Here is a 17,084-nt window from a genome sequence, read left to right as displayed (position 1 = left end):
GGGAATACACTTTAAGCCTTTATTGTTATTCCTCCATTGCCAAAAATCCATGTTAATCATCTATATAAGTTATTCAACGTACTCAAGCTTCTAAAACCTAACAGACTTTGTAAGAATTTTTTTTCTTCATAACTTTATTTATTCGTTCAACAAAATTATTGCATACAATAAAAAATACATATTATGAACGATTAAATTTTTTTATTTATATATAAAAAAAGAAGGAAAAAAAAGAAAAAAAACACCCCCTTCCCCCTCTTAGCCAACTCTCTTTAGGAGAGCCAAAGAAAGAGAAAAGAAAACTGAAATATATTTACTAAAATCTAATCAAGGTAAATCTAAATGTAAATATTCTAAATATAAAGACCACTTATTAAAAAAAATAATTATCACGTAAAACATATGTAATTTTTTTCATTACTAGACAAGTTTTCATCTCATTAGGCCATCTATTAATATCAATCACTAGCATTTTTCCATGTACTTGCTATACATTTTTTTGCAACAGATAAAGCTAAATACACAAAAGCAATCTGAAATTTATCTAATCCCAAATCTTTCAAAGGATTCAACTCACCCAACAAAAATATAGAACCCTCAAATTAAAATATATAGGCCCTCCACATAAAAATAATATTCATTAATAAGAAAGAAAAAAAACAACCAAAAAAAACTACCAAAAGGTAGTAACTCCCTAAAAAAACTGGGTGTGGATTACCCACTAGTGACTGATGACTAACAAAGAAGTTAGTGCAATCCTGTCCTCCCCAGCCAGCCAGTCGGAAATATTAACATATTACAAAAAAAATCAGCCTTGAGATTCCAGTCCAGATGGTGAACTCATTTCAAGAGTAGATGAACTCTTTCCATTCTCACTTTGTAAGAATTTTGTAAACAAGAGTTACAAACGAAATCCAAAATTAAATAATGCATAATGAATTCTGAAAAAAAAATTGTAAAAATACACAGCATGGAGTAGCACAATTGGCAGAGGGGTTAGCCTTTACAGTACCAGTGATTGGGATGGGGTTCAAATCCCACACTGTCTGTAAGGAATTGGTACATTCTCCCTGTGCCTGAATGTGTTTTCCCTGGGGGCTCCGGTCTCCTCCCACCAATCGAAAACTACTGGGGTGTAGGTTAAATGGGTGTAAATTGGGGAGTACGGACTCGAGCCGAAGCAGCCTGTTATCGTGCTGCATGTCTAAATTTAAAACAGCTTTAGTAGAGAAAGAAGCACAATTAACATTTCATGTCAATAATCCTTCAAAATAATTTGAAAAAAATGTAGTTATTGAGTTACAGTGAAATGGGGCAAACAGAAAACAGGGCTATAACAGTGTAGGGACCAGGAGTAACTGAGTGACGTCAGTGGTGATGGTAAAAAGTGAAAGACGGCAGTAAAGGTTCATGAATAAGATATGTATGAGGATGGTGTAAACAGGAGGAAGTGTAAACAGGAGGAATGAAATCATTATAATATGGAAAAAGTTGTTGCGGTGAAACAACATTGCAAGGCTGAAACAATTAAATATTTGAAATTGTTTATACAATGTTGTGTCCAGAAAGCTGTAGTGTGCCTACATGAAAGATAGAATTTTGTTCCTCAAATTTGTGTTGAGATTTACTGAAAAAGTAGTGGGGGCTCCAAGACTGAGATGTTAGAGAGGGTTAGTAATAAAGAAATGAACTGACAAGCAATTCAAAACTCATGGTCACCATTACAGACTGAGCAAAGTCTATTCTGCAAAGTGGTTAACTAATCGTGTTCCTAAACACAGAGCTGCAAACAAATCATCTTGCATTTCATTCTAATTATAACAGACCCTTAAGGCACTTTCAGGTGGCCAATTGCCCTGCATGTAAAGCCGCATGTTTAGGCAATATGCGGCTGTTTTGAGGCCACCTGATTGTGCAGGAGGCACTTTTGAGGCGAGCTACGTAACCCTCCTCCGAGAGGGATAATCATCTCAGCTCAGTGGCTCCCCGCAGCTGGCTGAAAGCGGATGTGAAAGGGTCAGGCTGCTGATCACGGCTGACACTGGGCAGGAACCGGAGTGTGCTCAGAGCCGCATCCTGTGCAGCTGTGTCCTTCAGGTGGCCAGCGTTGCGCTTTAAATGCTGCCACGTGAACGGCAATTTAAAGGGCCGCTTCTGTTTCTTCAGGCGCATTCTTAGCGTAGTCAAAGCCAAGTTAACTCTTTTCTCCATCAACTCAGTCTTATCTGTATGAAACACTAAAGTCTGCTGATACTGTGATTGTAGTAAAAACACATCAAAATGCCAGAATAACTCAGCCAGTCTTTTCAGTGTCTATAGGAGTCAAAGATATATTGCTGACATTTTGGGCCTGAGCCCTTCTTCAAGGATTAAGACAGAAAGAGGAAATCGCAGAAGTCAGACAATGCTGGCTGGAGAGAATTCCAGACCAACAAAAGGTGTTAATTAGATATAAGGAACAAAGTAAGTATTTATCATGTTAGTGCAAAAGGAGACATAGTGGAGAGACAGAGATAGGGAAAGGCAACGGGGACTGGGGGGGCTGGGGTTTAACAAAAGCCAAAGAAGTCAATATTAATGCAATCCAGTTGGAGGGTGCCCAGTCGGAAGATGGGGTGTTGTTCCTCCAAAATGCGGGCGGTCTCAGACTGATAGTGCATGACACCATGGACAGACATGACAGCAAGGGAATGGGATGGAAAATTGAAATGGATGGCCACTAGGAGATCCACAGTATTGAAGAGGACAGAGGCAAGGTGCTCAACAAAGCGATCTCCCACTCTATGTCAAGATTTTCCTATGTATTTGTTTTGTTTGTTGTGTTTGTAAGAAAAAGTTTAATATATTGTATATATTTTTTTAAATCAAAAATAACTTTTAAATAAAAAGTTTTTCCTATATAGAGGAGACCACAATAGGAGCACTGAATGCAGTATATGACCCCTGCAGCCTCATGTGATATGTTGCTTCTCTTGGAAAGATTATTTAAGGCTGTCTAATTCCATTTTTTTTAAAATTTCTGTCATCCTCCATTCCTAATTGAGATAAATTTTAATTTAATTCCAAAATGCTCCTTGATTCGAAAGTTTATTATACTAAATAGCTGGTGTATTTTCCAAGTGTGATCACACTGCTTAACATTTATATTATCTTGCCTATTTCCAGTAAATAGAAATAAAATTTCTGAATAAGTGATTAACAATTCACAATAAAAGAAAATTGTAAACTGGATATTTTCACCTGCCATTCGAAGAAATTTCAATTCAAGCACATTAATATAGAAATCAATCATGCGTCTTCAAAGAGCGAAAAATAGGCAAATGCACATACCAAAGACCTCAAACAGCAATGCAAATCTGTCATTGTATTGAGTCCAGTGTTTCATGCCTTCAATAGTTGTAGTCAAAACACGTAGTGAATTATCTGGTTGTGTAAATTTCATCTGAACAGGTTTTGACTTCTATTTATAAAGAAAAAGCACTGGTTCAGCTCATTCCATTCAATACAAATATTGTTGTCCTTAATTACCTGCTTCAATATAGTAAATCAGGCTGAGATTATACACCAGAACTCTGCCGAACTCTTGACCCACACAATGACACAAAAAAAGTCAGATATCAATCACTTTGAATGGGTGTATTTTAGGGAGGAATGCCAAAGGTGAGTGAAGGCAATTGAAAGCACTGTTACTGCATGAGGGGAGGGTGCATGGAAATTGAGACACGAAAGAGACCTGAATTGGATGATTGCAGTCTCGTCTGAAGAATTATAGAGAGAAAGAGAAAGTGGAGGGTAACATTTTCAAAAGAAAGGTGGATTTAAAGTGAATACAAATATTAAAAAGCTTTTTAAAGACCCAAGGTCATACAATGTAAAAGAGAACTGCACAACAATGTTTGAGAAAAAAATAGCATTGAAAATGTGGAACTGCATGCCAAGTACTGAAAGTACAAAAGCATGAGTGTTGCAAGTGTTTGCAGGAGGTTGTGAATACTGAAATACAGAATACATGAAGGAAAACGAGCAACTGTTTCATCAGTAGCAAAGCAAGCAGGGAAAGAATGAAAAATTGTGCAGAAATCAGATAATATTAGAACTGAAATAAGATCTCATTTACAGTTATCAATTGAAGAAATTATTTTGGAAACACAAGAGTTATTTCTGTACATTAATCTTGTAACAAATCAATGTCCATCTAAAATACTGAAAATCCTCAACACAATATCCTGAAAGTCATACACAATCAAAAATACAAACTCACTTTTAGAAAAACTTATGAAAAAAAGTACCTTGAGCACGTCATCTTCAGGATTATTTACAAAATTATTTTCAGTGAATTGATTTTGTTGACCACAATGTCTCCTGACGGTTACATTCTGAGGCGAATTCTTGAACATCTGTGGCATTTGTTGATAAGATTTTGGCTGAGCTTTGTAAGAATCAGATGATATATGTGATCTAAAAGTATCTATGTTTTTCATTTGTAAACGATTAGTGCCAGTAGTGGAGGCAAATTCCTTTCTTTCTTTTATTACAGGCCTATTACTTTCTTTCCAAGTGTTTCCCAACTGTTGTTTAATACCTGTGCTAAAATTTGAAGAACTCAAGTTAGAAAAAAGTATGGACATAACAATATTTATTTGAAATAAATTGTAATCAACTTTGAATTTGCCAAACTTAAACATTGAAATCTTGAGAAGATTTCAGTAAAATCTCAATACAATCTTTGTGTTCTTGTGGACAAAAATCAATGGGACTTTGCTTTACAGAATACTAAAAAACAAACAATAGAACCATTGAACAGTTACATAATGTAACTAAACAGCCAAAAATAAAGTGGAATCAAAGCACGCAAAGTTCAAGCATGGTCCAAAGTATACTGATAAATTAAACAAGCTTATTCTCATATACAAGGAAATGTGGAAATACTTAAAACTCTTTTAAGTGTCATATTCCCAGCACCTTCCTCTCAATGTCACTGCAATAAAAAATGCAGCTTTGTAAGTGCATATCCTCTGTTCCATGTCACAATAAAAATAAATTATATTTTGTGATCACATGACTGATTATTCTATCATCTTTTCTCCTTCCTGTAGGTGACTCCTTTGTTTCACTGTAGCTCATGTTACTCCTTTAAATGCAAGTAACATACATCAACAGAATCGTCCAATTCCAAATACCATTAGTGTATAACCACACGAAACAACTGTATTATTTTTAATCAATTTAATTGCAAGAAACATTTGCACAGTAGTTTATAAGGGCTTTACACCAGATGAGAATTTAACGACATGATTGCTTCCTCACAACATGATTGGCTCAAAAGGGTATTCCTTATCTAAAAGTATGTGCAGTCGGATTTCCAGAGTTTATTGGACCAAACTGAGATGCACTGTGGAATACTTATAGAAATCAGAATGACTGATAAGCATTCCTGTTTTCTTGGCAACTTGTACTGGAGGGCTGAATTCTCATTATACCAAGTCATAACAACTGTTGTTAGTGACACATCCACGGTTGCCTGGCAAGCAGGAAGACTGTTCCTGAAGTATTTTCATACTTTGAGAAAATGTGCCCACTTTCTTGGTTTCCTTTACATTTAATCAAATATATAGCGATTGACAACCTTTAATTTTGGTTTTATATAACTTGAGACAAAACTGCAAATGAAATGTTCAAAGATATTGCAAGAACCTGCTGCAAAACAACAAATTTTGTGTCTTGTTCATGACAATACATTCTGATTCAGGAAAGGCAAGTTTAGCTGATAAGCTTATGAAAAGAGATACAAGAGATCCTTGGATTCATAAATAAAGAATGAGTAATAATAACACTGAAGATAATGTGAAAAGAAATCACTCTTTAAATACTCTCTAAACTTTGTCAAGGCTTTTGAGAAGATGCAGAAGTTTACTCATATCATTCTTTGAATGAAGCATTTCTAATAAGTGAGGAACTAAGTTGGGATTCCTCTCCTTGTAGCAAATAAAGTTAAGGGAGGATTATGATAAATAAGTAGATCTATTTCCGGGAAGTCTGTAAACAGGGGGCACAAGCTTAAAATAATTAACAAAAGAACCAGAGTCGGAATGAAATTTTGATTTACACAATGAAGCAAAGCATCAATCAGATTGTCAGTTAAAACTAATTCACCGGTAACTTTTAAAAGAGAACTGTATACAAGCATGAAATAGAGAACAAGCCTTTGCATGTGACGACATGGATAATTCATTTGAAGAAGCAGGATAACCATAAGGGCTGAAAGGATACATTGCATGATCAGTCCATGATTTCTTTATTACATGGAAATAAAGCTTGCCAACTGGAATTAATTACTTTAATTCACAGTTTAACTTATTTTCAGCTTGATATATGATTAAGCATTCTTACTATTAAAGCAATATGCAATGTTCTCTCCACTTCGAGCCCTCTCCAGCTGATGGGAGTAAAATCAATTGTAATTTTATAATTAAATTGAGAGTCTTTAGATGAAGGTATAGGACAAAAAGAATAGTAATCAAGCCACTAAGTCAAAAAAGATAATCAACAGTCAACAGAAAATAAATCCTTCTGTAATCAATGAATTGCCATTGTACTTTTGAATAATTCTACTCAGCAAACACAAAACAGGAACATTTCTAATAGATCTCTTTTGGTTCATTTTAGTCTTCATTTTTTTGGCAGCAGCTACTATATCCTTCAACATCCTTAGCTAACAAAATTCATTCATAGTTTTGGCAGAGTCATTTGATTTAGTTTGACAACGCAGGAAAAGTGCATCCAACTGTATTCACTATAATGTTTTTTTAAAATTTAATTCTTGAGTACGGTTCTATATTTATTTGGCAACCTCACATTAATTTATGCAAGTGTCCAATCTACATGTCTATCAGATGGATCTTCTTGTGATCCCATTACTGAATAAAGCAGAAAATGCTGAAAAAGTTCATCTTTTTCATCTATGAGGAGATTAAAAAGTGACAATGTTTCAAGCCAACGAACCTTCATCATCTGCCTGACCTGCTAGGTTTTACCAATATTTTGTTTTGGTTTATTCCCAATGCTTGCAGTTTTTTCAATTAATTATCCTTGTTTCTTCTTCTTTGGCTTGGCTTCGCGGACGAAGATTTATGGAGGGGGTAAATGTCCACGTCAGCTGCAGGCTCGATTGTGGCTGACAAGTCCGATGCGGGCAGGCAGACACGGTTGCAGCGGTTGCAGGGGAAAATTGGTGGGTTGGGGTTGGGTGTTGGGTTTTTCCTCCTTTGTCTTTTGTCAGTGAGGTGGGCTCTGCGGTCTTCTTCAAAGGAGGTTGCTGCCTGCCGAACGGTGAGGCGCCAAGATGTACGGTTTGAGGCGATATCAGCCCACTGGCGGTGGTCAATGGGGCAGGCACCATGAGATTTCTTTAGGCAGTCCTTGAACCTCTTCTTTGGTGCACCTCTGTCACGGTGGCCAGTGGAGAGCTCACCGTATAATACGATCTTGGGAAGGCGATGGTCCTCCATTCTGGAGACGTGACCCACCCAACGCAGCTGGATCTTCAGCAGCGTGGACTCGATGCTGTCGGCCTCTGCCATCTCGAGTACTTCAATGTTAGGGAAGAAGGCGCTCCAATGAATGTTGAGGATGGAGCGGAGACAACGTTGGTGGAAGCGTTCTAGGAGCCGTAGGTGATGCCGGTAGAGGACCCATGATTCGGAGCCGAACAGGAGTGCGGGTATGACAACGGCTCTGTATACGCTTATCTTTGTGAGGTTTTTCAGTTGGTTGTTTATCCAGACTCTTTTGTGTAGTCTTCCAAAAGCGCTATTTGCCTTGGCGAGTCTGTTGTCTATCTCGTTGTCGATCCTTGCATCTGATGAAATGGTGCAGCCGAGATAGGTAAACTGGTTGACCGTTTTGAGTTTTGTGTGCCCGATGGAGATGTGGGGGGGCTGGTAGTCAAGGTGGGGAGCTGGCTGATGGAGGACCTCCGTTTTCTTCAGGCTGACTTCCAGGCCGAACATTTTGGCAGTTTCTGCAAAACAGGACGTCAAGCGCTGAAGAGCTGGCTCTGAATGGGCAACTAAAGCGGCATCGTCTGCAAAGAGTAGTTCACGGACAAGTTTCTCTTGTGTATTGGTGTGAGCTTGCAGGCACCTCAGATTGAAGAGACTGTCATCCGTGCGGTACCGGATGTAAACAGCGTCTTCATTGTTGAGGTCTTTCATGGCTTGGTTCAGCATCATGCTGAAGAAGATTGAAAAGAGGGTTGGTGCGAGAACACAGCCTTGCTCCACGCCATTGTTAATGGAGAAGGGTTCGGAGAGCTCATTGCTGTATCTGACCCGACCTTGTTGGTTTTCATGCAGTTGGATAACCATGTTGAGGAACTTTGGGGGGCATCCGATGCGCTCTAGTATTTGCCAAAGCCCATTCTTGCTCACGGTGTCGAAGGCTTTGGTGAGGTCAACAAAGGTGATGTAGAGTCCTTTGTTTTGTTCTCTGCACTTTTCTTGGAGCTGTCTGAGGGCAAAGACCATGTCAGTAGTTCCTCTGTTTGCGCGAAAGCCGCACTGTGATTCTGGGAGAATATTCTCGGCGACACTAGGTATTATTCTATTTTGGAGAATCCTAGCGAAGATTTTGCCTGCAATGGAGAGCAGCGTGATTCCCCTATAGTTTGAGCAGTCTGATTTCTCGCCTTTGTTTTTGTACAGGGTGATGATGATGGCATCACGAAGGTCCTGAGGCAGTTTTCCTTGGTCCCAACAAAGCTTGAAAAACTCATGCAGTTTGTACCATCCAATCAACACACGTGAAGGTATCAGGAGACCAAATATAATGTGATATCCGTACTGAATTTGTCTCATCACCTGTCCAAAGATCAACTTAGTGTAACTTTGCCGAATCAATCTGATCAGAAGGTAACAGAAGCATACGTAATCTCAAAATGCCTCAAGTTCCTTAAGCACAAATTTTAAGATATCATATGGGCTGTAATGTAGGAAAATAACCATGGATTATTTGATAACCCTTACAAGATAATCTGAGAAATTTCAGGTTTAGTAAAACCAGCTTGCAGAGATATTTGGAATGACCTTGGAAGCCCTCATCAAAGCATAAAAATATATTCACATTTAACATCAGCCATTTATTTAAAAAAAACACTAATTTTAGCATAAACAAATTTCCATCACAGATTGGTAATGTTCACTATCAAGTGGTTACGTCTAAACACTTCTCGTGATGTGATCTAAATGTGATTGAATTAAAAATATAATATCAACTTTTCACAGCTGTATTGTAAATTCACTTACTTCCAACCAGTTTTATTGCTTTGCACTGTTGTATTGGATCTGCTTGAAAATTGGCCATGTTCCTGACTTTGTTCATGTTGAGGGACTTGTTGAATCTGGCTACAAATGAGCATTTTCTGTGATTACCACCTTAGTTAGTTATGATATTCTCTCATCAATTGAAATAATCCTCCTGTCATTATTTAATAAAGCAGATGATTGGCAATCTGCTCTCTGTCATGACATCCACACCCAGAAAAATCAAGAGATACTTTCATGTGGATCTATTATCGAAAATATCACGTTTTTTTATTTTCCGAAGTACCAACATTTCTGAGGCTACAGAAATTATTGATAAGCTTTTCATGCTGCAAGACGCCATCCTAATCTATTATTCAGTCAAGGAGCTGATTAATATAAATATTGCAAGGTAATCCAAATACAATTTAAAACAGAAAGTTGCTGCCATTATGATGCTGAGAGAAAGCATGTTCACCATCTGTTGTCAAAAAACTACTTGTTTCAGTCTTTTACTGTCATAGGATATTACATTACACGTGTATTTACACCATTCAGCATTAGTGATATATAGTAATGTACTATACCAATACCTTCTCGAGGAATTGATGTTAATAAAAGAACCCTGATCTTCTGAATGATCAAGTAGGCACAAGAGGCTGAGTAACATCCTCCTTCCTTTATGATTATATATTATGAATATTTTTTTTAAAACACCACTGCATCCAATAATGTTAGAAAATTGCCCAAACCTGATTTTTAGTCTGACCCTTGACCTTGTTCCATTTTGTAATATGTTCTAAATTAAATTTGAAGAGGTAAGTTTTACCAAATCAAAAACAAACACCTTGAATCGAATGATTCATGGTTTATCATCTGGGTTTAGATCAAGTATTTCTATTGAATGCTAGAATTACATCCACATGGCTAATCACTTAATGTATTGCCTACCTGCCATGATTTTCTAAAGCAAAAATAAGCTACAATACCTGTCAAAAAAGTGGAATACCTAAATCGATATGGATTCTCAGAAAGATGAAGTCCACCTCAGTAGTATTTTCAAAAGAATCAACATGTACTCATCTGCTCTTCGGAGAAGTAAGTTCAAAGTCAATGCCAAAATATGTGATTCTCAAAGCAAGCTCCAAAGATAAACAGCATATTTCCAGCATTTTGACTATTCTCCCACCATTCTCTTCAAAGAGACTGTCATGTTTTATCTTTATAAGTGAAGTGTTCAAGACCAAATATTCTGCCAGCATCTGATACAGTGTACTTAATATCTTGAAAATGTAACTCAGTCACTTCCAAGTGGTTTTACTATTTTTCCCAACCACATTAGATTCAGAGGAAAACTTCCTGTATTCTTAAATTTGTTGACATTGTGACTCTTGTGGCTGAAGTTGGCTAAAAGGTAGCATTTTGAGTTAGAATATACAGGAACAAAAGAGAAAAAAATGACAATTGTTCATTTTATTTCCTATTAGTCAAATTTACAAAATCTGAGGTAGAGGAAAAAAATGAAGATATTGAACAAATCTGAAAAGGTAATTTCCACTTTCAAGGAGTCAGATTATTTTCTGTTGTCCATCATTAGGTGCAACTTGGACTTCCACATCTGCAAAGCAGATTCACATGTCTGATTCAATGGCCTCAGATCTGTTCATAAATCCCCTCTGAGTTGCATTAAGCCACATCTCACTTGCATTGTTAAGCCTTTTTCTTCACATGCCCCAAACAGACCTGGGCCAACTATACACAGTTACTTTGGCAGAAATTGTACAAAGTTCAGTTTGACACAATTAGACTTGTCCAAGTAGCTCCATATGCAAGCTTGTCATACTCAGAGAGCACCTGAACCATGGAATATTACAGCTGTGTACAGGCCCTTTGGCCCAAGATGTTGTGCCAACCTAATCTTGAGCAAACAAAGAGAAGCCGGAGGGTCAGTGCAGCATCCATGAAAAGAAATGAACAGTCGACACTTTGGATTGCTAACCTTCATGTGTCACCCAAACCAATCTGACGTTTAACAAGAACAGAGCAGCATCTGATTTTTGATTGAACACATTTGCCGGCACACAAGTTATACCGCATGAAAGAATTTCTAGATGGTCAGCTTTTGTAATACAACCCAAGGTGAATTATATATAGCATGTTGATTACAGTATTTTAGCACAAAGCATCCTTTTGTTTTTAGAACAAAATAAGCAAGTTGAATTTTGTTTACATTTGCTTCACTTTCTCATTGAGAAATGTGATATTTATTCATTGTGGAAGACAACTGCATGAATTTATTGCACATGATCACTCAAACCCCAAACTAAATCAGTGTCACTGCCTATTATATAAAAGAGTCAGAAAGTTTATGCTGGAAAGTGCAAGGTAATACAAACAGGCAGAGAACTAAATGGTAAAAACGTGGAACTTTTGACATGAAAAAGTGACAAATTAACTTTAAGAGGATTAAAGGAAAAACTCTACTTATTCTAATAACTTAACAGATTTGCCATCCTAAACTTTCCATTTCAAATATCCAGTCTACATTCCATTTTAATAAACTATACAAAGTTACTGTAAAAAATAACTCTGCAGGTTTCACAATTTCTGTCACTTGACCAACTTCAAGACAAAGTATTTATATGTTTTCACCCATAGCGTATTTATATATGTTATGTTGTCTTATCTGCCAATTGCAGCCAGGCCAAAGGCCACAAAGGCCTTTTACAAATCTAATGCAAGTTTTTGAAGACCATAATGGCAAAGTTTACTTGACTATCTGTGTGCAGTTTGGGTCACCAAATGAGAGGAAGGTGATAAACAAAATAGAGAGAGTGCACGAGAATGTTGACAGGATGGCAAGGTTTGAGTGACAGAGGAAGGTTGAGCAGCCTGGGTCTTTTTTCTCTGGAGCGTAGAAGATTGAGGGGGGGATTTGATGGAGGTGTTCAAGATTTTAAAAGGGACAGAGAGAGTCAACGTGGATATGTTTTTTCAATTAAGAGTGGGGGATATTCAAACCAGAGGCCATGGTTTGAGATTGCAGGGGGGAAAATTATGAGGGGAAATTTCTTCACGCAAAGGGTGGTTAGGATGTGGAATAAGCTTCCAGCAGAGGTGGTTGAAGCAAGGACGTTATTTACATTTAAGGAAAGACTGGATAATTACATGGAGGGGAGAGGATTGGAGGGGTATGGACCAGGTGCTGGTCAGTGGGACTAGGAGGGTGGGGATTTGTTCCGGCATGGACTAGTAGGGCCAAACTGGCCTGTTCTGTGCTGTATATGGTTATATTTATCCAATAGCTTTTGCACACAAGTAATTGTCAAAATAAGGTTAAGATAAAACTGTGGAAACTATATGCCTCAGCTTGTTAACAAAGCGATGGCTCATTCAGAAAAAGTATGTCATGTGAATGGCCCTAAACATTGCATGAACATACTCACTCAAGTTAGCAGTATGGGAGTAAAATTATAAATTCAATAATTTTGCCTCCATTAGAAATCATAGAAAACTACAACCCCTAGTCTGTGCCAAAATAACAATCTTTGAGGCTACACATGATGTCTGTTTGTTTGTTCTTTTAACATTAATCTACTAAGGTTTGGGAGAACCAACTGAATGCCTAAAATGTTTCTTTGTGCTTTTATTTCTATACTTATCTGGATTAGCACATAACTCCGTTTTTGCAACATAAGGACTTTGTTTTCCAAGTAAATGTTATTTCCACCTTGTCCCAAACAGCTGCTGCCTCAATAGAGGAAAAGTAGCTCAAAAGTGGGGACAAAAAGAAAGATAGGTAAATAGCACTCTGAGTCTTCAAATGCAGGCATATCTCCATTGCCTTCAGTATTTAGGTTTTACTGAAGCAGGACTCATTGAGCACAAGTTCTGGATGAAAACTACCACAGAGACAAAAAAAATAGCTTTATATGTGATTGTGAACCATAATATTACATTTTGTGCATCAAGATTCTTAGAAGCCCACTTGTTTTCATCAATCTAGTGATTAATAAAATAAGCAACAAAGGACTTCCTTGTCAAATGAAATATACTGAAGTCAAGACAGTTTGGGGCCACAAAGTAAAGAGTTGTATAAATTTAATGATCACGTTAAATCCACAGTTAACAAGAGCATAAACAATCTTTGATCCTGGCTAGACAAAAGAAATCAAGTCACTGACAATCGATTTAAATTGTGGTTGGAAGTGAAGATGATGGCTTTCTCCTTTCCAGTCTCCATCTGAAGGGAGTTATGAGACAGTGGAGACTAGATATCAGAAAAAAAATCTGACAGCACAGAGGTACAGATCAGAAAACAGAGGAGAGCTGGATTTACACCACAAGTAAAAGCAAATATCAGGTTTTTGCATGACATGGACAAGGGACAGTATAAACATTAAGTAAAAAAGACCAAACTTAAATCTTTAGGTTTTTCTGTATGACAATTGCAGATGGGGTTGAAAGAGAAAAATATAGCCAGCAACAATAATCAAACAAACAAAAATTTGGATGAAAGGGCTTGAAATGCTAACTATTTGTCATTGCAGAGATGTTAGCTGACCTGCCTGTGCTTTCAGGAATATTTTATTCTATTCCAGAATGTACAACATTTTGATTTTAAAATATAAGTGGAACCTTAGAGAGTATTTTCCCAGAAAGCTGGCTTTGAGGGTCCTTGGGAAAATGTGATGTAGACATCCACGTGAAAGACTGGTGAGAGGTCAAAGATACCAATCTCATGACACAATCAGCCACACAAGGAATATTATTTATGAATTTGATTAGGACTATCCTGGGGCAGGAGGAGGCATTGAGTTATGATCAATGATATTCAAACATGACAAGCCCTCATTTATAAATGTACAAATATAACCAAATGTAGACTGCATAAATAGAGAAAATAGGTTGGTGAATGATCACATTAAACCCACTGTAAATCATTGCTTGATTTTTTTTCTCCCCTATTCATCCACAACAGGCAAGTTTTTAAAAAAAAATCAAGCTTGCATTATACAAAGAATAAGATCCTCTTTGATAGGGCCAACTATGTTTTGTATTCTCCAGGAAAATTTACATAGGTCACAATATGAAGCTACCAGAATGGTGAGCCAGCCTTACATCCCCAAGTGAATTGAGCAATCAAATGATTCTAGTGTTTTATGTTTTAATTGAAAATAAATCTAAACATGGTGAAATCAATTCTGTCTTTAAAATCAACTTTCTTTTATCTTAAAGTTTCCTGGATGATATTCTTTGGGAATTTTACTTTAAAAAAGATTCTATAACTGTACAAAGATATTCTCAAAACTAACACAACTTAAGTACTGCGTAACATACCTGGTTTTCGTAGATTTTGCAGAATTCAGCACGGGTGCCATCCCACAATTGCTTCTCATATTGGAATATTGAAACTGGGCCCTATAATTATTTGGTATAGTTTGATTGTTTTGTGGTGTGCTTCGTACCATTCCTCTGTTACCTTAAAATTTAACAAATAAATATGTCAAGTTTTTCCTTGAGATGTAAAATGAAAAAGATGTTTTTTTCAATATCTGTTTAATTAGCATAGCTTTCTGGCAAGATATGCTGGTCAACCATTGTTTGCCATCACAATTAAGATTTATAAGTTCTAACCAGCCAAATCGTGATAGTATGAAAATATGCTTGATCTTTCTCAGTGATTTTTCAAATTATTCAGTAAATTATACCATATGGAAGTATGACATTTCCCTATTGCTTAGAACACAGAAGCACCATTCTGAGCACTTTTACATTCCTCTTGAAAACATATGTAGAGAAGCAATGATCAAGATTTATAAGCCAGTAAAATAATGTACAGTTATTAACCCATTAAGACAAGAAAAGCATAACATCATGAAAGTTAGCATGGGAATTAATTTAGTTACTTGCAGGTGGTGAATCAAAACTCTCTGGTGTAGGAACAATGCTATTGGATCCTGTTTCATGTTCCATAGGATTTGAAGTTAATGGCAATCGGGCTCTTTTCTTTTGGTTGAATAATAACACAGGAAGGTATCCTGAAAAATACAATAACCGCCTTAGTCATATTTACCAGAGATGTAATTCAAATGCAAATACAAATGTAATACAAAAATGATATGCCCAAATCTTGCCTTCATTATTTCCACACCTTCCAGCAATATCAAACTAAAATAGATCTTGAATGGAAAATACAGAGACATAACTTGAGAAATGCTTTGGGAAAAATGCACTTACTACATAAAATGAATAGGACAAAGGTCCAAAAGAAACATGTTAATAATCCAAAGACAGTTATTTTGATTGTCAATGCAAAGTCACTTTGGATATATTTAACCTATTAATTTTCTTAAATATATTTTGCAGTATTTTAAAAAAATTAAAACATAAAAATATTTTTAAAAGGTTGAAAATTGCATAGCCTTATCCAGTGTAAGCCAGTCTCCCTTTATTGTTCTGAGATTTTCAGACTCAGAAAAATCCTAGTTAATGCAATATTTAACCTTTTAGCATTTCAAAGTACATACACTAGTTAAAGAGAAACTCCAGGTGTCAAATAAATTACACTGAATGTTGCAAAATCAAGATGGTACAAATGCTGAAAACGAGAAATTAACACAGAAACAAGTCAGCAGGTCTGGCAGCAAATGTGGAGAGAGAAAGGAAACCGACATTTTGTATGAAAAGTGTCATTAATTGAATCCTAATTGCAAGAACATTATACGTTAAGGGGAAGAGAGGAGTAAAACACGAAAGTCTGCAGGCACCGTGATAAAAGTAAAAACACAATGCTGGAAAAACTCAGCAGGTCAAACAGTGCACTTTATGTAGCAAATATAACGTTTCAGGCTAGAGCCCTTCCTCAAGGTGTGAGCAAAATGTAGGTAGGTGCCTTAACAAAATGGTGGGGGTAAGGGGCAGGGAGTGGAGCATAGTCCCACACGCAGGAGGTAATAAGGGAAGTGTGGGCACACCAGCAAATGGAGAAGGGGGGTTGGCTCTGTGAATGGAGAGGAAAGGGGTGGCGATCTGGAGGAAAAAAAGACAGAGTGAGTGGGAAGGGAGAGAGAACAGGGAGTAGGCTAGCATAAACCAGAGAAGTCGATGTTAATGCCAGCCAGTTGGAAAGTGCCTAGAAAGAAAATTAGGCGTTATTCCTCCAAGTTACAGGTGGCATTGATTGGACAGTACGAGGCCATGGACAGAAAAGTCAGTGTGGGAGCGGAACGTAGAATTTAAATGGTTGCCCACTGGGAGATTCCCGTCATTAATGCTGACAGAGCGAAAGTTCTCAGAAAGCGATCTCCAAAGCTGCGTCCAGTTTCTCTGATGTAGAGAAAACCACAATGAGTTTTTACTTGACATTGCATGGAGTTATTTAATAATCACCACACCATCTGCCATTTAGCCTAAAAGGTCTTTGCTGATGTTGATGCTCCACTGGAGACCAAATTCACACTTTATCAAATCCCATCAAGGTATACCTCTATTCATTTTTTCCTTCTATTTTCCTATCCCCTCCTTACATGAATCTATCCTTATCACCTCAAATACTCCTTGTGATAGTGAGGACCAAGCTCCATTTACTCTAGGTAAATAAAAAATTGTTTATGAATCCCCCTTGTGTTTTTATTCACAACCATCTTACATTTATAGCCAGTAGATCTGGTCTCCCCACAAAGCACCTGACAATTGTGACAGATTATATTTTATATTGTATATAGATATATTTTAAAGGAGATAAATTGTGTTTTTTTAGTGTAGTTAACAAAAAAATACAAA

At 36.9% G+C, this 17,084-nt stretch overlaps 1 protein-coding gene across 11 annotated transcripts in view; it reads right to left on the bottom strand.

The window, feature by feature from the left end:
• The window catches only part of LOC138749191 (spermatogenesis-associated protein 22), a 204,905-nt gene that overhangs the window by 100,699 nt on the left and 87,122 nt on the right, over positions 1–17,084 (bottom strand). For 10 of the 11 annotated variants that reach the window (XM_069910264.1, XM_069910265.1, XM_069910266.1 and 7 more), the window contains 5 exons: positions 15,209–15,340; positions 14,640–14,781; positions 9,303–9,401; positions 4,290–4,587; positions 3,331–3,460 (listed from right to left, as the gene is read on the bottom strand). In XM_069910264.1, coding sequence (XP_069766365.1) covers positions 3,331–3,460; positions 4,290–4,587; positions 9,303–9,401; positions 14,640–14,781; positions 15,209–15,340 — 801 coding nt within the window. The remainder of the gene's footprint in view (positions 1–3,330; positions 3,461–4,289; positions 4,588–9,302; positions 9,402–14,639; positions 14,782–15,208; positions 15,341–17,084) is intronic. The other variant, XM_069910272.1, reaches the window with a different exon arrangement.

Source organism: Narcine bancroftii, chromosome 14, assembly GCF_036971445.1.
Source record: "Narcine bancroftii isolate sNarBan1 chromosome 14, sNarBan1.hap1, whole genome shotgun sequence".
Taxonomy (NCBI): Eukaryota; Metazoa; Chordata; class Chondrichthyes; order Torpediniformes; family Narcinidae; genus Narcine; species Narcine bancroftii.
This window is presented reverse-complemented; position numbering and strand designations above follow the sequence as displayed.